Source organism: Eublepharis macularius, chromosome 8 (assembly GCF_028583425.1).
Source record: "Eublepharis macularius isolate TG4126 chromosome 8, MPM_Emac_v1.0, whole genome shotgun sequence".
NCBI lineage: Eukaryota > Metazoa > Chordata > Lepidosauria > Squamata > Eublepharidae > Eublepharis > Eublepharis macularius.
In genome coordinates this window covers 114182012-114205025 of record NC_072797.1, presented here as the reverse complement: position 1 = coordinate 114205025, position 23014 = coordinate 114182012, and the positions used below count along the sequence as shown (strand labels likewise).

General features: G+C 42.2%; 1 protein-coding gene across 1 annotated transcript in view; it reads right to left on the bottom strand.

Annotated features, from left to right (window-relative positions):
* Positions 1 to 4958: 4958 nt before the first annotated feature.
* Positions 4959 to 23014, bottom strand: part of MTAP (methylthioadenosine phosphorylase) — a 32026-nt gene continuing 13970 nt past the window's right edge. The window contains exons 2-8 of the mRNA XM_054987289.1: positions 21308 to 21394; positions 19540 to 19598; positions 15830 to 15997; positions 14201 to 14303; positions 12585 to 12824; positions 8783 to 8905; positions 4959 to 6469 (exon numbers count right to left, since the gene is read on the bottom strand). Coding sequence (XP_054843264.1) covers positions 6431 to 6469; positions 8783 to 8905; positions 12585 to 12824; positions 14201 to 14303; positions 15830 to 15997; positions 19540 to 19598; positions 21308 to 21394 — 819 coding nt within the window. The 3' untranslated portion in view covers positions 4959 to 6430. The remainder of the gene's footprint in view (positions 6470 to 8782; positions 8906 to 12584; positions 12825 to 14200; positions 14304 to 15829; positions 15998 to 19539; positions 19599 to 21307; positions 21395 to 23014) is intronic.

The following is a 23014-nucleotide window of genomic DNA, read 5'->3' as shown; positions in this document are numbered from 1 at the left end:
ATGGTAAATAGAGATGCCACAGTCTTCGAGTCAAGCTACAAGTGACTTTTTTCACGTGTAGAACACTTGATTGTTTTCGCAAGTTTTCCTGGGAACTGAAGTCCCAGTGTCCTTCCCCTCTCTGTTAGAATCGCTGCCTGAAGAGCCAGAGAAAGGCGGCTGCAGCAGCAGCTTTTGCAAATCGTTCCTCCAGTCACAAGCCTGCTCTCAACGATCGTTTGAGGGTGGGCAGCTGCTACTTTCTCCCTGGGTGTCCTGCTCCCGGGAAGCTACTCTGGAGAAAGCCACCCTTCCCTTGCTCTTGAGCTCCTGGAGAAAAACTGGAATGAGGGCATGTTAGAGCAGCAGCAGATTCTTCCACTGTCGCTGCGGCTGGAGCTTCACCGACACGGCGGCTTTCTCCAGAGCAGCTCCCCGGGAGCAGGATGCCCAGGGAGAAAGTAGCAGCTGCCCAACACCAAACGATCATTGAGAGCAGGCTTGTGGCTGGAGGAACGATTTGCAAAAGCTGCTGCTACAGATGGCTTTCTCTGGCTCTTCAGGCAGCGATTCTAACAGAGAGGGGAAGGGCACTGGGACTTCAGTTCCCAGGAAAACTTGCGAAAACGGTCAAGTGTTCTACGCGTGAAAAAAGTCACGTGTAGCTTGGCTCTTCATTGCAAATGTGTTTTCCAGATGTACTTACAGGAATCGTCAACTATTCTAGTGACTCCGTCCTGGGATTAGTTCATTGCTGCAGCAAATGTCCCAAACTCCTGAATTTTTCTGATTTAAAGTATTTCTACCAGATTCTGCATACTGAAGTATGCCAGAGACTGGAATTCAGGGATGGAAAACTGTTCTCAGTCCCTCTAACGGTTCAGTATCATCTCTGGAGGACTCCATTCTTTTAATTTTCATATGGAGCATTTCAAATTTCCTGAAGGGCAACTCACCCAAACAAAAGTGAATGAATCTTTGATCACCAAACACACATGTATTACTTTTATTAAAAGTAGCTAGTGCATATGTGAGGCTAGGTGTAAGCAACCAGGGTGTGGGGGTTAAAGAAAGATGCTAGCTACTTATAAGTTGGGAAAATACAATTTTGATGGTCATTTACCAAACTGCATTTGTGAAGCCGTGATAAATGGATTGGTGAATACTTGATCTGACCATTGATAAATCTGTGGCATATTCACAAGTGGCAATTACAACATCCTGCAGGCTTTTGGGCACTCCTAGAGGTAAAATAACTAACAGACACTGACTTTCAAGAAGTGAACATAGAGAAACAAATAGATCCTCAGGCAAGATTATTGGTCCTTATTCTGAATAGCTACCAACAGTATACTGTCATGAGTATATCCAGGCGTTCCTTTCCAACCTTTTCTTCCAGGCCAGAAACTGAACCTGAGGCTTGTCTGCCAAGCCAAATTCTGCATAACTTTAGTTCTAGATGAGACCCCTTCTGTACCAGCCTATAGCCCTGTTTCCAAGGTACAGTGAACACATGTGCAATCTATATACAGGATGCTCTTGATTTTTCTTTAAACATACATTAATTCTCATGTTAATCCCAACAAAATGGAGGTGGTACTGGGGTGACCTATGAATAGGGATGTCTCTTCTTCTGGATGGGGTTGTGTTCCCCCTAAAGAAGCATGTTTGTAGCTCGGGTGCCACCTCCAGTTGGATAAACAGGTGGCAGCAGTGGCCAGGGGTGCTTTTCACCAGCTCATGCTGATGGCATCTGTGTCCCTTCCTGGGTGGGAAAGATCTTGCCGCTGTGGTGCATACCCTGGTAACACCCAGATTTGATTACTGTAATATGATCTATTTGGGGCTGCCCTTGAAGACTGTTTGCTGCAATTGATAGACAATGCCAGAGTGTTGACTGGAGTGGGTCATAGGGACCATATCACTCCAGTCTTGTTCCATCTACACTGGCTCCCAGTTTTCTTCTGGGCCCAATTCAAGGTGGTGTTATTGACTTTTAAAGCCTTCTACATCTCGAGATCAGTATACCTTATAGAAAGTCTTCCCCCATATGAACCTACCCATCCACTTTGTTCATTTTTGGAGGCCTTGCTTCATTGTGGGGTTGCCCCACACACCATCTGAGGCTAGATGGGGGGCAACCCCAGAATGGAGCTTCTCAGTTATGGTACAAAAATTTTGGCATTCCCTCCCCAGGAAAATCCACCTGTCTCCTGCTGTCATTGTCTTCTGCCAATGGGTTAAGACTTTTTTGGTTTCATTTGGCATACCCACAGTAAACTCTTATTAACCTCCTCTCTGGTTGTGTGTGTGCTTGTTTATATGCCTATATATTTTTATTGCATTTATATTTACATTTAAAATGATATTTTAATGTTTTATCTGTTGTTTATCACCTTGGAGACCCTTGGGTGGAAAGGCAGCATTTAAATGTTTTGAATGAATGAATGTTACATTAAACTGTTGTAGAGCTGAACATACGATTTAAACACCACATTTATCCAGGAACTGGTCCCTGGTTTCATTTGTAAAGTGAATATACATTTGTTCTTACAAGTGCATGCATGTACATCCAGGGTGTCCATGCACTGTCTATAACACATGAAAAGGACTTCCATAGCTGGGACAGTGTCACACATTTGGTGCAAGGAAGGAACGGGGCACAGGCCAGGTCTCAGGCCCCTGACAATTCACAGGGCCCTTAAGATAGGACACCAGTACAGACAAAAGGGTGTACCATGTTGGTACAATTTATATAGAATCTTTGGTCCCACAGCATGAAATGTTAGCTTGTGAAGACCACTTACTTATGGCTTCCACACTGAGATTTCCCTCCCAGCTGCTCACAGGTTTTGAGTGTGGCATCCTGTTGTGGCTGGAATAGCAAGCCTTTCCCCCCATATGACCCTGGCTTTTTTCCTAGTAGAAGGGTTAGTCTGTAAATGCCAGCGTTCTGGCTGCCAGCAATTTAAGCACCTGGAGCTTATGGGCTTCACCTAAGCCATGAGCGATGTCAGTCACTGAGCTGGAGGAAGCGCTATGGGCTTTTCCTGCCATGTGCTTGTGCAGGGTAGGGCGTGGAATAGGGTGATGTCTGGTGTGATGATGATGCCTTGTGTTGATTGGTGCTTTTGTGGTTGGGGGTTGCAACATACTTGCTCTTTGAGAGTATCCATTGTTACTTTTCTGTCCCAGTTCCAAAAAACTGAAGTATCTCCTCTCGGAAGCAATCTTGGCGCAAACATCGGTGTCTTTTAGGCACCAGGCGAAGATGTTTCATTTTCTCAGGCTTTTTGATGAATCATCTCCCCCTTTATAAATCCTGCCCCCCCTTCCTAAAACATGTCTGGTTTTGTGCTTTGGTCAACATATTTTTATGCTGCTGTTTTGTGCTATTTACAGCATATTCCTTGCTCCTGAGCTGTTTGCTTTGCTTCTGCTTCTTTGCTTTTATATCACCAGCTTATTTTATACGTAGTGTCTTTATTCTATGGCTTCGTTAGCCGCCTTGATGATGTTTCATTGAGATGTGGGACACACATCTGAAAAATTACATTGAGTAGATCCTAGAATCAATCCCCATCATCTCCAGTTAAAAGGGTCAGGTCGTAAGTGATGTGAAAGACCACCGTCTAGGGCTTTAGAGACCCACTGGCAGTCAGAGTAACAAATACCAACCTTGACAGGCCAAGCGTATGACTCAATTATAAGGCAGCTTCATGTGTTAATGTCTCTATTTGATGTAACAGGTAGGTTTTATGCTTGTGTTCATCCAGACCCTGTAATTGGTCATTCACATTAAGATACCACTCATCATAGTCATCATGAACAACCACCACCACTTCAGGATAACTTAACACACACTCAGAGCGGTTTACAAAGTATGTTATTATTATCTCCACAACAAACACTCTGTGAGGTGGGTGGGCCTGAGAGAGCTCCAAGAAGCTGTGAGTGACCCAGAGTCACCCAGCTGGCTTCAAGCGGAGGAGTGGGGAATCAAACCCGCCTCTCCAGATTAGTCCCGCCACTCTTAACCACTACACCAAACTGGCTCGCATATTTGTGGGACTGCCTCTATGCATAGGTATGATCGTCAGACCAAGGATTAACAACTGTTCTTCAACTCAGGTTAGTGAGAGAACTGTTCCTGGTCAGGCTGGGCCTTTCTTGTTGGCTGCTCTGAGGACAGAAGGAAGGTCACAACCTTGTAGAGATTCTGGAGGCTCTGTAAGGCTGGGCTTTTCCAACCTGCCTTTGGTGTGTTGTGCGTGGTTGCCATTGACTAGGAAGGGGTAAACGGTGCTCTATCTTCTTGTTATTTGTGTTGTATTAGAAGCAGGATTTTAGCTGGCTTTAATTAAGCCAGACGATTTGAGTCTCGTTGACAGGGAGAAAAGCAAGAGATAAATTTTTTAAATAAAGTATGACATAAGACCACATGGCTCAGGGCGATGAGTGCAGGTTGCATGCAAACACTGCATCACACGCACGGGCATCAGGCAGGGGATGGGCCATATGATGCCTGCATCATCCCATTCCCCCACTGCATAGCGGCACACCTATACACTGTCCCTGCAAACAGGACTTGCATAATGGATCTCTGAACAGCAGTCCAGGAACAATGGGATCTGACAGCTCTAATGCAACTAAATGAAAGCCATAAGCAGGAAAGACCACTTCCTCTTCCTAAATGTTCGTAGGAGCCCATTCTGGCCTTTGTGCTTTGTCTCTTGGAACAGGCAGAGAGAGAACTTTAACTAAAATAACTTCCTATAATTGAGTTACAACAGAGTCATTTGATCTTACATATGAAAACAACAATATCTCCACTGCAGGAGTTGTGCTTGCTTAAATTTCCAGTTTGAGTTTACGACCATCCCAAGTAGCTTGTGCTTAACTAGAGTGAGCCAAGCAACAAACATGATTTTTTTTTTTTAAAAAAAGAACTTCATTCAAATGAACAGGGGAAGCAAACAGAGGTTACATTTGGTTTTATTGGATATTAAGCAGCAAGACTTTTTTGGAAGGCAAATGTGGGCATTCAGCATACATGATATAGAAATAAGTTGCATGAACAGATCTGTGTGTATATTGGATACAATCAGCCCAGCCATTCTTTAAAAGTCAGACTGGAACCAAACAGTCTTCAGAAACGTAGCAGCTGTTCGACATTCAGCATTTCTCAGGAAGGCAGAACATAGCTCAAATGTTTTAGTACTGAATTTGTTAATTTTGTTAATTATTTTGTTTTATTATTTGTTATCTGCACAATATTGTTCTAAACACGGCACCTGTGCAACCCCTTTGAGTAAGAACGGGGCTTGCGCTTGGGAGAGTGCATTGACGACTAAGTCACGAGAGCCAAACTGACAACTACAGACTTGGGATGGAATCCTGCACATCCTTGCATGTGGAAATTAGGACGAGCTGCTTCTGTTAGAGGCAGTCTTCCCCTCAATGACATGCCACTTGGACCACTGACGGCCACAGCTTCCTGTTCAAGCAAAGTGAGGGGCTGAGGATTCATCTCAAGAGGGCAGTCTCTTCGGCACCTCACAACAAAGCCATCAGCAACTGTCGCCCACCTTGATGCTGAGAAGTGGCTGCTTCTGTCTGAGGAAAAACTTGTGTACTTGCTGTCCCTTAGAAGGAGGTCACTGAATGAGCACAAAAGGGTCTCCTCTTCAAGTGAACAGCCGAGTTGTGACAGAGGACATGTGTGAATGAGTGTGTGGGGAGTGGGTGGGCGGGTGGCACCAGCCAATCATCCAACCAGCATAACGGTGGTGAGGGAGGTCTAACATGGAGCCGTTCACAGAACTGCTCCATATCTTGATACTCGCACTCTGAGCAAATATAATTATGCCCTTTTGTTCTACAAATGAAAATGCATATGCAGAAGAAAATATGTTATGTTAAAAAAATCAAAACGATTACAAAATATTTGAAAATTAACCCTTACCAAAGAAAAAGACATTCATCTCCATTCAAAAACTATTTCTTTTAATTTTTTTTAAAAAAATGACATTGAAAGAACAGCACTGCAACTAAACTGTAGATCTGCTTTCTGAGGTTTACTCTGTTTAGAGCAGTGAAGAGCTCTCATATGAACCCTTCCTTCACTTGACATCTTTAGGATGAGCGATGAGAGAATACTTGAACCAGAAAGGTAGCCCTTGGCGCCTTGATTTCTTTACCAAAGTGTATCAAATGTAACTTTTCAGTATTTGCAATCCGATTCCTATTCTGTGGTTTGTCAGCTTTCATTATCAACACACTCTCAGTCTCTTCAACCTCTACAAAATTTTTGTTTCCAAAATGAGGAATTTATTAGCAGACGAGGATGAAAATGTTGCATGTTGTAGCTGTATTCTTTCAGGGTACTGGTCAGCTATCAGAATATTGACTTCCTTGCTGGGGACCAGTTTCAGAAAATCTCTCTCTGTTTTCAATGTTTTGGTAGCATAACAGACAACTGCACAGCATTCTGAAACACAAAATCGGAAAGAAAATCTGTATAGGATGTTGTAACAAAACCCCCATAATTCAGTGGAACGTCAGACAGACCAATGAAGCTTAGGTATTTTCAACATTTTAAATATCTCCATGGCACGATCACTCCACCCAAAAAGGTGAAGGTAATCTCTGATGTGAAGTAATACTAATGGAGAGTATATGCATGGGGCTGCCCTTGGAGACTGTCTGAAAGCTACATCTAAAGCTCTACATGGCTTGGGGCCAGCATACCTAAAGGACTGCTTTATTCCATATGAATCTCTCATCCACACTGGTCATCTTCAGGGTTGCTGAAGAAACCCACATCATCGGAGGCTAGACAGGTGGTGACCCAAGAAAGGGCCTTCTCAGCTGTGCCACTGAAACTTCAGACCTCCCTATGGAGATTCATCTGTCTCCCTTTATCATTGGCTTCTGCCAACAAGTGAAGACTTTTTTTGTTTCATTTGATGTTCCGTCACTCTTCCTTTTATTTGTGTTTATATGTTTTGATTTAAGTATATATATATATATATATATATATATATATTTGTATTTTAAGCACTGTTTAATGGTTGAAATGTTTTAATGTTTGCAGCTTTGGAGACAGTGATATCAATGGGTGGAAAGGCAGCATAAAATAAATACATACATAGATCAATAAAATATTATTTACAAGCAGGAGGCCCATGAGATTTGCAGGAGACGGATATCCTATCAGTGGCCCCCTGCTACTTCTTGGCCTCTTTTACCCTATTCTGCTTGCCCTCGCCACTTTTTTGCTGCCTTCTCATCTACCAGCTGTTGCTTTCAGCGCCCTTCCAGGCCAGAAGCCTCCCATTCCCCACCCGTGATCTTGGTTGGTATTTGCCATTTACTGGGGAACTTTAACCCCCTTCTCTGCACATGGCCACACTGGGTGATTTTTTTGGGATGTTTCTTGAGCAGATGTTCTGAACCTGATTGGCAGCTGAGAATAAGCTGCAGCTGGTTTTAAGCCAGAGGTTTTAGTGGGGCTCAAGAGCCCTCCACAGACCTATAGTAGAAAGGTGCTACAGACACTGACCATCAAAGAGTAACCAATTTTATTGTAGCATAAGCTTTCGAGAATCAAGTTCTCTTCGTCAGATGCATGATACATCTGACGAAGAGAACTTGATTCTCGAAAGCTTATGCTACAATAAAATTGGTTGGTCTTAAAGGTGCTACTGGACTCTTTTTGATTTTGCTACCACAGACTAACACGGCTAACTCCTCTGCATCTATGACCATCAAAGGGCGCTGAGAATCTTGCACAAGAATTCACATTCATTTAAATTAAAAATGAGTAACTTCTTAAGTTTCTAACCGTAGCTGTTGTTTTTTGCTAGCCAGCATTAGTGTTTATTTTGTTTATTGTTGAGTCACATAGCAGGTGTAAGGAACTGGTGACTAGGCAGCTGGAGGTAGCCAATGTGAGGGGAGTGGGGGCTGCTGCTCTCCTGTTTGTCTGCCTAAGATTGCAGGCAAGCAAGCAAGTGGCTGGTGCTAGTGCAGAAGAATTCAGGACAGTCCTGAACAGCAGATGTGGAGAAGGAGTCACCAACCAGGATGGTGGGCTTGTCAGCAAGGAACAGCCAATACCTACCCCCTCCCCTCTGAGTGGCAGATGGGGACAAGGAGCTGCTGGCACCATGTGGACAAGTGGGGCTTGCTCCGAAGTGTGCAATCCTTGATGCTTCCCTGGAGAGGGAACCAGGAAGTGAAGGCTGCTTTTAGGGCCAAGCAGCAGTAATGACAGTTTCTTGGCGGTGGGCCTTGCTTGGACATAAGAAGCTGCCCAAGAATTCAAACTCAGATGCCATTTCATGTAGTCTTATCAACTATATACGTATGCATACATGTAAGGATGCTTAAAAACACGCCCCCTTTTATGTTCTCTATGTATATACACAGAACTCATTTCAAGGGGGAACGAGCCGGAATGCAGTTCCGGCAGTTCCCCAAAGAGGTCACATGTCAGGTGGCCCACCCACCTGACTCTTGGCCATTTTGGGCCCGTTTCAGCCTGGATTGGGGCCAAAATGGCACAGATCGGGCCTCTGACGGGTGGTGGATCACTCTCCCACTCAGCAGTGGCCCAATCCTGACCATTTTGGGCCCAATTTTGGCCCTGAATGGCCAAGATTGGGTACAAAACAGCCAGGATAGATGAAGTCAGGGGGCGTGACATATGCTAATGAGTTATGCTAATGAGTTCCTCCAGTTCTTTTTCTACGAAATGACCCCTGCATATACATATCCATACAAAACACCACCGCCATACTTTTAAGTTGTGCTGGGTTTCTGTCCAATCCATGGAACCAATCTGAGGTATAGCAGTAAGCAGTAAACTAGTTGCTTTGTTTGCATTTTCCTTCAGTGTCTTTAACACCTTATCCACCGAAACCTGCAAATAAAAACACCAGCAAATCAATTCACTCACATATTTTATGACAATAGTTTTTTTCCCTCATATAAAAAGGAACAATACTTTTCTTGCAATGAGTAGGATGTCAGACTTTGAGGGTTCAAATCAAAACTACATTCTTAACCAAGATTCAAACTAAATGACTGGGGCAAAAGTTCTTTGGATAGATGCAAAGTAAAAACACTTTTTATCACGGTACCAAGTCATTTCTAAATTTAAGCAACTACAAAATATTCCTTCAGTAGCCACAGAAGACTGCCTCTAACAATAGGGTAAATCAACACACCCTGAATACAACGTGTATGGAAGCACCATTTACTTTATGATGAGTTGGTAATTAAATATGCCTATATGGTCCAGCTATTAAAGATATCATCATCATTCTAGATAGTGGTGTGAGAATGGAAGACTATAATTTTGAATCAGCAGGATTAGAGTCCAGAGATTTTCTGGGTTTAAGTTTTCAAGAGACTTAAACAACTTTTTGTTCACAATAATGTACTTCCTAACACAGATACGGACTCTGGGACCAGGGCCTATAATAAACCAAGATGCCAACTCTGTCCCCATATTCACTCCAACAACACAATCACCAGACCTAACACCACTAGTTATATCATCTCAGGTTCATTCACTTGTTCATCTTTCAATGTTATATATGCTATTAAGTGTCAGCAGTGATCTTCCACTCTCTGTACACAAAAGAATAAATGGACCTAAATCTGATATTAAATATCACAACATTCAAAACCAATGGAAGAACTTTTTCATCTTCCAGGATATTCCATTGCTGACCTAAAAGAGGCTGTCCTCAAACAAGTAAGTTTCAAGGGCAGATTACCACATGAGATTGCTGAAAATGAGTTCATTCACAAGAACAATGGATCTCCAGGGATGAACAGAGACATTGAATTTGTATCTTGCTACAGAAGATTTCTGCTCTGATCAAGCTGCATTGTGATGCTGTATCTTTACATACTGACTCCCATCTTTGCTTCACCCTTCCCCTCCTGATTGGGATATAAAGTCTCTGGGATCTCCATTCTTACTTGTATCTGAAGAAGAAAGTTTTGACTCTTGAAAGCTTCTACCCTGAAAATCTTGTTGGCCTTTAAAGTGCCACTGGACTCTAATTCTGCTGTTCTACTGCAGACCAACAAGACTACCTACTTGAAACTATAATTTTGGACGCTCCTCCAAACATCATCTCTACCAACTCAGAGTCCCAGTTTTTGTCCTGTCCTTTGAAATTTGGAACACCCTCCCTCTTCCTCATACAAGTTAGCAGAAAAGGCTAACAGAGCTAGAGTCAGGGTGTGATGAAAGGTCCAGTTTCAGCTTCACCTCTCCCAGGAAACAGACAATGAGAGATAATGGAATGTTGGGGCATGAGACAGTTGAAATCTGTTAGGGCAGTTAGTGAGGGAAGGATTTGAAACCTGTGAAGGGAGCAGCCTGAATAGGGCAGTAGACGTCTGAGAACTGATACTTTGTGATTATTAACTGCTGAAATGAACTGGGCTCAAAAGTTCAAATATTAAAAACAATGTGTTTATCTAAATGTTGTTGAAGTTGTAAATAAAGTTTAACTCCCTTTTTCTGTTGTAGTGACTCAGGGAAACACACATATTTCAACCTTTCTTACCATGGCCAATATATTTAAACTAAATGGTGGCAGCATGTAAGGAAAAGTAAACACTTGAGTTTCCTTCCTCCAATAGCAGGTTGCCCTGTGTGGTGAGGTCTTTAGAAAGAAGGGATCCTGTATGAATTTGGGTCAGGGGTCTCTGCTTGACAATTAGGGACTGAATGGGTGGCTGTGCTGTGACTGTCCTGAACTGCCTGTGAAGCTCCAAACCTGAGAAGAGAGGGTTTTGGTAAATGGTGGTGTGTAAGGAGGTCATATAGGACTCCACAGCTGCCCATGTTTCTCTCTCTCTTCCTCTCTTTTTGGTACAGTGTCTAATTGGGTAGTGATAGGAAAAAAATAGTTATTCCAACTAACAAAAAATCAGCTTAAACATTCCAATAAAATTTTCTTTTCTGAAATCTAAATTACAATGTTGATTCTTCCTCTACTTTAGCTAGAACTCTAGATCAGTGTTTTAAATACTTTTATTTTCGACCACTGCTTGTCAACTGGACGGGGCAACGTCTTCATTGTGTCCTTCCAGATCACCCCCGTGTTGCGTCGGGAATGACATCATTCCCAGTGTGATATGGTGGCACTCTGGAGTGAGATCCCCTGGTGCGATTCCCCCCTGCACTCCATCCCGCTTTCAACCCCAGGGAACCCTACCGTACGCTGCCTGACACTGTAACAATCTAAAATAAAGCCCCTTTCTCTACAAAATGCGTATTTTCATCTGGTCCATATACAGAGTTAATTTACCGTTATTTACGGTGGCTTTATTTTTTTCCAAGTGTGAGGTATTGCAGTCAAGTGATTGTTTAAAATTTCCACTATACAGTTATTTGCCATATTGTGAAGATCATTCCTGTGCCATGACTCACTGTGGCTTGCTTTCTAGGATCCACCCAAAGCCATCTGCACAACTTGGACATATAATTACATTTGGACAACAGACTTTCACAATTTCCTCCCAGCGCTAATGGAACTGGCTGTTAATCACTTTTGTAGCGACAGAATTACATTCCAGTACAGAAATTAGCAACCTTTTATAATTAAAGAGCCAGCCTGAGTAAGAGATTGACAAAGAGCCAGTATGAGAAAGCCTATTTGCAAAACTGCAAGTATGCAGCTTAACATTAGTGATAATTGACACATTGTTTTAATAATCCATGTAGTTTCTGCAGCCCAAACACTGGTTGTTGCAAGTGGCACACACAAGGTCTCACAGTAAATAATAAATACACGCAGGGGCACCTTGGGCAATTCACTTAGTGCACTGGTATAAAATGAACTGTTCACCTCTATCATTTCCCTTTATGTAAGCCCATAGTCCCTGAGCCCATTAGTCCCATAAAAATCTTTAAATGCCACCTACAGCTTGGATCCCACAGTAAATTTAAGATAATAGAAGAGGGAGGGGAGATTTTTGCCAATTCCGCTTCCTACTGCATACTTCTGACTTTCTCAGGCTGTTCCTGGAGCTCTCCTGTCCCGCAAGAGAAGTATTTTGGGAAGCATTTCTGGCTGCAACAGGACATGGAGACAGTAAACTCCTGTTCTGCTGATGGAAATGGCTTCTGTTAGTGGAGATTTACCATGGGATCCAAGCTCGCATTTACCTAGTGCATTGTGATAATCTGAGTGCTTCACATACATTATCTTGATAATCCTTATAGCAACCCCATAAGGTAGGTTCACTGTTATCCTCATACTGCAAATGGGGGTCGGGGGAAAGACACCTAGAGAAAATAGCATGGTATGACTCCAGCTATGAAAAAATGCATTTAAAATATTTAGAGGCTGCCTTTCCCTATGACATGGGCCCTGACCTTTTATAATTATCCACTTCTGCTTCATATGGGACCCCACGCTGCCTCACTCACCAGTACAACGTTGCCTCTTGGACCGAGAAACGTGAATTCTCTTGAAAGCCGCACGTATGTATTTACTCTCTGTTAGCAATCTAAAAAGTACCACTCAGAAACGACAACACAGCCCCAAAGACAAATTAGAGCTCTTACTCACAGCTTCTTCGTGTTCCTTCCAGCAGTCGTAGTCAGTTGCCATGGCAATACTTGCATAGCAGAGCCCAGCTTCCTTTGCCAGAATTACTTCGGGGATGGTAGTCATGTTGATAACATCTCCCCCCCAGCTGCGAAACATCAGGCTTTCTGCCCGGGAACTGAAACGTGGCCCTTCAATTGTAATCATTGTCCCCTTTGAGTGGCATTTTATACCAAGCTTCTTGGCAATATCCATGAGAACCTTTAAAACACGCACAGTAGGAATAACACATTGTTTATAAGATTTTTTAAAACCTTGCTTTCCCACCATATGGCATTCTCCAGCTGCCCTACAAATTCCTCCCAAAATATGACAAATTATCAATGCGCATACACATTTTATGGGCAAATCTTTCAATATCCTTGAAGTGAAATTACACTTCTCCCACAAATACCTGTGTAAAAATTACTTTAACAACAAGAACAACAAGAACAACAACAACATTCGATTTATATACTGCCCTTCAGGACAACTTAATGCCCACTCAAGAGTGGTTTACAAAATATGCTATTATTATCCCCACAACAAAACACCCTGTGAGATGGGTGGGACTGAGAGAGCTCCGAGAAGCTGTGACTGACCCAAGGTCACCCAGCTGGCTTCAAGTGGAGGAGTGGGGCATCAAACCCGGCCCTCCAGATTAGAGTCCCGTACTCTTAACCACTACACAAAACTGGCTCTCATGAGGTAAATGTTTAAATGACAGGTTTAGCTAATAACAATAGTTAGAGATAGGTTTTCTACCTGTTTTTTAGTCTGCCAGGCTTGTAGGATGCCAGTTCATTGCTAAATGGGGAATGAGTGAAATAACTTTTCCTATGTCCCCAGTACTGGCAAATGATTAATTAAATCTCACGGACCCATCTGGCACCTGACTTGTAATTTTCCATCACACAGGGATGGAGAGTTCTTCAACTGATAAGAACAGATTGACTTATTAGAGAATGTTTGGACTGCTTCAGCTCAATACAGGATAGTAGCAATGAATACAAGAAAATCATATGCGAGACCTGACCACCAGCCAATGGGGGACATGCCTCCCTACTGAACTGGTAAGAAACAGAAAATACACTTCGTTTTAGCCAAAAAGCCAAGAAGCTGCAACTTATTCAGCGACAGATTGTGTTTAGGGTACTCTGGACACCACAACTCCTTTATTACAAAGGATTAAGTAGTATCTAATTGCTGTCCCATCTAGAGTAGTATTCAATGTTATATGAGGCAGAAATGAAGGGGGGGGGAATCCACCCTTGCTGAGAAAAGCAAGCACTTTCTTTTAATAATAACATTCGATTTATGTACTGCCCTTCAGGACAACTTAATGCCCACTCAGAGCAGTTTACAAAGTATGTTATTATTATCCCCACAACAATCACCCTGTGAGGTGGGTGGGGCTGAGAGAGCTCCAGAGAACTGCGACTCGCCCAAGGTCACCCAGCTGGCTTCGTGGAGGAGTGGGGAATCAAACCCGGCTCTCCAGATCAGAGTCCCGTGCTCTTAACCACTACACCAAACTGGCTCTCATTCAGAATCCTGGCCACAGGCTATTTTATTGAGGAAAGGCAAGATCTACTAACTTCTCTGGTTTTGGCGCAGAAAGGTTCTGCCATGGGAATGTGACACACTCCGTGAAGGCAAGAATGATTCCCATCATAAAAAGTGAGGTGCCTTTTTGTTGTCCTGCAACAAAGGGGAACAGAAGAGAACACATACTTAGAGGGAACATTCTAGGAACTGACAAGAAAAGTGAAGGCATGTAAGGCCATGGCCAACTCGATGAAGGAGCAAGGTGAGATGGTAGGTTTTGGGGAACATAGCAGCCTCTGCTCCCCTCATGTGACCATCCCATTTCCCACCCAGAAGCCAGAACACTTAATCCTCTCCTTATTTCCCAAACTTTTAAAAATATAGCATATCAAACTACGCATGAGCCACAGGGCTTCCTCAACTCTCGTATGTCAAGAGTTTGGGAAGCTGTATTGGACATATGCAGCTTGCCACACATTCCGCACACGTTGGATAATGCACTTTCAATCGTTTGAGGTGGATTTTTTGTTCCGCACACAAAAAAATCCGTTCCAAATGATCTATAAAGAGGATTGGAAGTGCATTATCCAACGTGTGCGGAATCAGCCATTGTTTAAAGAAGCCTGAGGAACAAGAAGTAAAGATGCATTATGTGTTCTGGCTCCTGGGTGCTGCAGAGGGTGTCACCAGAAAGGAGGAGCGGCTGGGAGACCCCTTTTTGAGCTGCCACTAGCAATACCAATGCTACCAAATTGGCTGTTTTCTGTACTGAAATATCAACAAAGATCACTAAAAGTAAGAGTATGCAGATCATCACAGGAACTGCAACAAATAGGTTGAGCCTCCTGGATTATATTCAACATAAATTAACTACAATGACTCTAACCTAGGAAAAACTGATGGGAAAGAAAGCAAGTATGCTACATTTTACAGTCCAAATGCTACACTACACTTCACAGTCTAAAAGCAAATACCATACAATCACTATTCATTTACTTACCAATAGACACCTCCTTCATTTCTGAAGAATTATGAATGAATTTCAGTGACTCAGTGTTCTGTTTTTTTAAAAAAATTCTTTTCACTCTTTCCCTTTCCACTGCCTCCCTTTTTGTGTGCCAAAAAAGAAAAAAAATAGACCAGCAGCTGTTGACAATGTACAATTGTCAGTTAGTATGAACAAGAACCCTGAATAGCATCCACCATTGTGAGTCAGCCAGCCTTCCAACTTTAACTGTCTCAGACCTCTAACTGCATTAGCTAAAGAAAACTCGCAAAAATGCCCCGCATCGTCTGGCTCAGAAGGGCTGTGGATCTTCCTAGAATTCCTAGTGGAATCCTAATCAGAGCAACATGCTTCTAAATCCACTGCAGTCAAAGGGTTTAGAAGGGTGTAATTCTGCTTTGCATTGGGGAAAAGGTGGGCAAAACACACACAATAGTCAGCACTGAGCTGCTGAGTACATTTGAGGATTCCTGGTTTTAAAAAAATGCTTAGTAAAACTGGACTGAGATGGGCCATCGGTTGATGCAGCAGAGCTGCTCTTAATTAGAATGACTTCATTTGCACATCAAGAGTAAAAAATGCTCAAGAAGAACATTTGGTCATAGGTCCAAATCTAATTCAGTTATGGCCAGACCTTAATTTTGCTGATGTAGAACCTCATTCTGTGTCTTACCTGTCTATGAACTGGTCAATCATGACAATATCTCCAGGCTGAATTTCTTCTCTTAAGGAACCACAGGCAGTAGTTGCTAACACGTGAGAGCAACCCTCTTCCTTTAATGCCCACAAATTGGCCCGGTAGTTGACATTTGAAGGCATAATTGTGTGATGTCTTCCATGCCTACCGAAACACAAGGTGGAGGGAAACTGTGCAGGTTAAAAGGCAAGAGATAAACACACACATGGATATGCTACTCAGGAATGGGGCTGCAGTCAAGTATGAACACACAAAATCAAACTGCCCTGTTTTCCATAACATAATTGTCCCATTTAATCGCGCATGTGTAGGAAGCTAATCTATAATCTAAACAAGCACTAGCTTGGAAGCCCTGATGTCAATTACTAGTACCACCCACTTGTAGTAAAATCGTGGAAGAGAAATTGTATTTCGAGGAGACAGTGGTCCCACAGTCTGTCCATCTTGCCTAAATGGTGGGGGGTTCTCCCCACCATTGCACTTTAAAGTATTTGGTTAATTTATTTTATTACTGTTTATTGTATGTTGATTTTAGAATTATTGTTTTTTGTTTTTATTGATTTTAACTGATGTTCACCGCCCAGAGCCCCTGAGGATGGGTGATTTATACATTTAATAATAATAATAATAATAATAATAATAATAATAATAATGAGCCATCTTTAGCCTGTGTACGTCTCATAGTTCTTGCACTGTACATGAACCTGCCTTGCCAGCTTGCACTAACTACTGCTGGTGCAGGCTTTTGACCTTGTGCTGGTACTTCCCCTGTCCCAGGCACAGTGCAGAGAGGGGTGTAAATTAGGCACCCGGCCCAGGGGTGTGGGCATTACTTGATTAAGGGAGGCCTGGGCAATCAGACTTTGAATGGGTGCCAAGCCGCTGTGTCTTATCAGATGGCCTCAGACAATCAAGACACCTTGACCCTGACAGCATTGGAGCTCTCCCTTTCCTTCGATTAATCACCCTTCCCTTTAATCATCTCTTGGCATCATCTCTTGGCTAGGGAGGTTGATGAGGCCAGGTGGGCATAAAAATGCTGTATGTGTATAAATCCAAGGGAGAGAGAGAGCCCAAGCAGAACCTCTGCACGGACTCTTCCTGCAGGGAGTGCCATGCAGAACTGGGCCAGAGGAGTTTGCTCTTTGCTGTTTGGGGTTCCCAGCAACTTGGCAGAGTGCAGTGCATTAGGTGACATCCCCTCTCTCTTTGTTGTTCTGTCTTGTGTATGGGTGGCTTGTTACTTTGTGTATTACTTTTTTGAGCGCTGATTTTCCTGTGTTGTGTTTGTGTCTTTGGAATAAAACCTCTCTCTTCCTTCAACGTCTGTGTGCTTATTGTGTCCAAATCCTAAAAAGAACCACTTGCCCCTTGGCAGAACACCACTAACTTTGGGACTGGAGCTATAACATCAGCTGCAGAAGGCACTGTTCTCTTGACTCAGTAAAGGTGTTGGTTCTTACCTTTAAAGCCCTGAGCGGGTTGAGACCGGCATATCTTCGGGACCACCTCTCCCTTTATGTTCCCCAGACACCGCTTCAATCAGTGGATAAATGTTTACTGGTGGTCCCCGGCCCTAAGGAAGCCCGTCTCACTTCAACCAGGGCCAGGGCCTTTTCAGTCCTGGCCCCAGCCTGGTGGAACGCTCTGTCAATGGAGACATGGGCCCAGCGGGACATATTATTGTTCTGCCGGGCCTGTAAGACAGAGCTGTTCCGCCAGGTGTTCGGTGGTTGAAAGGGGTGGTGCCATGTTGGCCTCCCACCTTTGGGGTGGGGGTGGGGGATCTCCCCACCATTGCACCTTAATGTATTTGGTTAATTTATGTTATTATTGTTTATTGTATGTTGATTTTAGAATTATTGTTTTCTTGTTTTTATTGATTTTAACTGTTGTTCACCGCCCAGAGCCTCTGAGGATGGGCAGTATATAAATAATAATAATAATAATAATAATAATAATAATAATAATAATAATAATAATAATAATAATAATAATAATAATAATAATAAAGGGCACAAGGATAGATTTCCACTGTTTACACCAGTTTTGGCCAATCTAGAGAATGCCAGTCTCAGAACAGATGTTGTACCTCGCCATTTTCTTCTATCCTCTAAAAGGCAGTGAGCATCTGTACATATAGACTGAGGTTGACTGCAAGCCTGGGTCCTAGCTGCAGGACCATCTTTTCCAATACATTTCACTGTGGCAGCACTCTGAACATGTCACCCTGGAAATGGGTAAGATGCACAGCTGGAGCAAAGAACAAAACCCAATAGTGCAGTGGAAAAAAAAGAGTTATTTTATTCAAATATACTGCCCCTATGTGTTTCGCTGACACTTCTTCAATGGGTTCTAAGAATATCAATAGAAAACATTATGCAGTTAAAAAAAATTAAAATATCTGTTGAACCATGGTGGTGTTATAAAGGCTGTGTCAGGCCAGCGCACTTTACTCTCTGAAAAACTGTTCCTATGGGAATTCCATGGTTAGCTGTGTAAATATTTGCCTAACTTATTTAAGTTCTTGAGTGTTGTACACCATATTGCTTTAAGACTCGTATTTCCATGTTTACATTGCACTTGTATCATATTTATTTAATGGTTTTATGGTTCTGGATATATGTATACACTTTGCACATGCTCAGTATCTACTGTTTTATTAATCTGTTTTATAACGGCATAATATTTACTATTGATATCCTTATAGATCCCCTCTAAAGAAGCATCAGAACAATGCATGGGGCAGCATATTCAAATAAAACAACTTTTCCACTGTGCCATCAGTTTTTGTTCTTTGCTCTGTTCTTGATGTGGCAGGGGGTGTGCACCCAAAAAATTTAGTGAATCTGGATTCAGTAGTCCCAAACTGAAGCAAGGGAATAACTGTAATTAAGCCCAACAGAAACAAACTGAAGCATGGGAACAGAATCCCCCCAGAACCAAAGTGAAGAAAGGGGATCAATGTCACACTGTAGCCACTTGTGCTAAGTTAAACTTATTGTTTCTCCATGTGCATTTGTGTGTGTACGAGATCTTGTGCAACTAATTTCTGGGTACTCTAATACATAGGAAAGAATTAGAAGTTGCACAAAATCTTGTGCAAGCAGAACTGCACTAACTTGGTTTACCTTTCCATTTGTGCATCACCAGATCCAAGCCCTTATTTGGATTTTTAAAACGTAGTATACTGTCCTTATTGCATGGTGTTTAATTGTTTAATCTACCTTGAGGCTCAGCAAGAGAGATGTAAATAAAGTAAATTAATAAATTACTTCCAGCTGAAACCCTTAAATTCCTTAGGCTTTTAATGTGTTGAGATGGAAGGTTTTTCTTAGATTTCTCTCTCTATTCACATACCCCTGTATCCAGAGAACTCAAGGCAGGTTACATTTCATTCTAAATTCATTTTCATCAACACATCACTCTTGTAAAGTTAGAAGGAAAAGAATGTCTTGCCCAAAGCTGCTAATTGAACTTGGTGAATTTAAAAAAAATGAAAATGGAAAAACGTTATCAACCTCATCAATTATATAACAGTATTAATCCGAGAGCTTCCTGAATACTCATCACCAACATTGTATGAATCTTTAGATGGTTTTGACGGCTTGATATCCTTGAGGCCAATGTCTCTCACAGATCACATTCTCTAATACAACTTTAACACTATTTAGAAATCCACATACCTGGCCAGAAGCACACAGTCAACATTTTTTATCTTTCCCAAAATCAAGGCATCTGATGGCTAGAGTAAACAGAACAAAAACAATATGCGTTACAACGGGCCATCCACAAATTAAAAATCTTAATTGCCATTAATGCATGCACAATAGAGGTAAGATAAAAAGAAATCTGCTGTTTATAATTATCATTTTTAGAAACAGATTCATCTTGTAAAGGCATGTTTTTACCTTCTTTTGCAAATAACCCGTTAACAGTTGTTTTTCAAATGTGCTCTTCCAAAATTCTGTTAAGGAATTTTTAGGCCCCATTTCATAAAATCTCATTCTGAGCATACATTCTAGCTACCAGCACACAGAAATCTGTAAACAAGTAATAAAGCCTTGATCTAAGTGTCACATTCCTTCTTTTGAGATATCCTGCTTGTTACATATGTCTCCAGTGGATGAGACAAATCACTGAGCAACATGTAAACATTTTGTTGTCTTGGGTTATTCTTAGACAAGTAAGATTTAACCTTGATCATATTCCTTTCCCAAGAAAAGTCAGACTTGTGGCTCCATCTTCTCAAATGTTTGTATAAATCATTTGACACTCAAGCTTATCACATGCCATCTTCTCTTGGAACATGTGTCATTTTAACAGGGTTTCATCCTAACCTCTGATCTTTTATTTTGTAAACACACAGCAACTATTCTGTAAATAATCAGTACTGAAGGGTACATAAGGCCCTCCAATGCTACTGGTCTTTACACATGTGTCTTAGAAATGGAGGTAGTGTCATGGGGTTATTGAAATAAATAATAAACCCATTTTTCTTCTGTAATCACCGTGTTTGGTGTCTTGAAATATATATGGGCTTATGGTAGTAGGGGACTTACAAATTGGAAACACACTACTACTTAAAAAACTCCCCTAACAAATTCCCATTGTGTCAATGATGACTACTCCACAACAGTTCCTAGCAGTGTCTTGTTTATGGATATGTCTGGGTGGTAGCTGATGATTGGGTCCTCTGATGTCCATTCAGAAGTATACACAGCATCCGTCGGAAAGGCAGGTATTTTGTTCCCAGGGTCACACAGGCTGCTAGAAAATGACCAGCGCAAATCTAGTCACATGCAGATGCTAGTGCAGGAAGAAATGTGTGTGGAATGCAAGGACCTCACACACTTAGGGAGTATATTCACAAAATAACCCTGGGTTGGACACAAGCAGCTTTTCCACTGTTGAGAAAGGAAGGGGGTCCCCTCCCCCCCCGATCATAAAAAAAGTTATGCTGAGGATCACGCAACATGCATGGACAATAGCCATGAGGAAAGAAGGCTGTAGTATGGAGGGGAATTAAGTTAGATTGAGTGAAAAAGCTAAGTAGATCCAATCACACTGAGTGTACATACCCTAGGATCTTCCAGACACAATTCTCACAAACAGGAGAGCAGATTTTTAAAAATGTATATACATAAATACTATCTAACTCTAGATAATGTTTGGATAGCACGAGTAAGTGGCTGGGAGTCACACAAGAGGCACAGTATTCATTTCAGCTAATGGGATATTACAGAATCCTCATCTTCGTCTAACCTCACCCTTGCCATCATCACAAATTGTTTTTCAAAATCCTCTGAATTTCACTTGTCACACAGCATTGTGGACTGCTATTTGAGAAAGCCTGCTGGACTAGTTGTTGGGTATCCACCTCCCTAGCACATGCCATGGATAAAGCACACAGACAAGATGATTGGCAACAACTACTGAGTTATTAATCCATACCTTTCCATATGGTGTATCAACGTATTTTTCTGTTCTGCCTTCTAGTATGTCAGGGTCATCCAAACCACTCCCTCCAATAATGCCAATCTTGCAGAGAAAAAGAAACACACGTTAGACATTTTAAACCAAATAAATTGCTTGTGGATTTAGGGTCAAACCACACTCTATAATAGTGAACCTTAATAAATAATAACGAACACGACAATGACAAGACTGAAAGAAGGCCTCAGACACAAAGAATGTTGTTTGTTTGACGTTCAAGATTGCTTCTTTCTAGGACTGCAATGCTTAAATCAATCAACTGATTAAGAACATTCGGAGAGATTAAAAAAAAATGTCACCAACAAATCTTTTGGCAAATTTTTAAAATGTATTCCTTTTTATGAAGTACACCATCTTCATAAGAAAGACATCTTCTGTAAATGAAAAATGGAAAAGTAGATGCAAAGTGTATGTCTATCAGCTGCAAACAAAATATACTTTTCTTCTTAGAAAATGCAAAATGTATGCAGAAGTCCACTGAAGTCACCCAGCTCTACCTTTCTTTTCCATTTAATTCCAAGGGTGCTTTTGATGTCCTGAACCAGAGCTTGGAGTCAATACTGGGCTGGGTGAGGGTGAACAAACTGAAACTGAATTCTGACAAGACAGAGGTTCTCTGGGTTAGACTGACCAGAGAAATGAAAGGCTGACCAGTGATATGAAATCTCCCCTATCTTCAAGGGGCTACACTCCCCCTGAAAAGTCAGGTTTTCAGCTTATGAGTATTGCTTGACACAACAATCACCCAAGAAAGCCAGGTGGCTGCAGAAGTTGAGTGCGTTTGTCAAACTTCAGCTGGGGCATCAGCAGCATCCAATCCTGGTTTAGTCAGATCTAGGCACAGTGACCCACTCATGCCTTAGTTACATCTTGACTAGACTACCACAATATGCTCCACTGAGGATTACCCTTGAAGATTGTTTGGAAGCTGCAGCTGGTACAGCAGCTGCTTGACTGCAGCTGACCCTGATATTACAGCAACTACGGGGGCTACCAATCTGCTCCTGAGCCTAATTCAAGGTGTTGGGTCTATCCTTTAAAGCCCTACATGGCTCGGAACCGGGATATCTGAAGGACCGTCTTCTTCCGTACATTCCTGCCTGGGAGTTATTCATAGGAAGAGGCCTTCCTGACCAAGAAGCTTGGTTGATGGGTACATGGGAAGAGGGCCTTTTTGGAGGCAGTTCCATGAGTGTCGAACAATCTGCCCAGGGAGGTGTGCCTGACCCCTCACTCTCTAGTTTCAGGAAACAGCTGAAGATTATTTTATTCAGTAAAGCTTTTAAACTTATTTTTACTGTGTCTTAACTGGTTTTTAAATATAGTTTATGTTGTTTATATTTTACATTGTAAGCCACCTTGAGCACCTTTGGAGGAAAGGTTGTTAGCGGTCAGAAAAGACCCCATGATATTAGAAAAGACCCCATGATATTAGAAGACTTATGGTTATGGATATGCCATGAACCCCTTCTCTAAATATACTTCCAGCATTAAAATTACTGCCCCAGCCAGCAGAAAACATGGACGCTGCTGCCCAAGCAGGAAGCCAGATCCCGCCCAGCAGCTGGAACGTGCAAACATGGGGAGAAACAGGTGAGGCCAGCTCGATCCCCTCCCTTGCCCTGGAGGCGTGCCAAGGATCCTGACAATAGGGCCTTCCCAGAG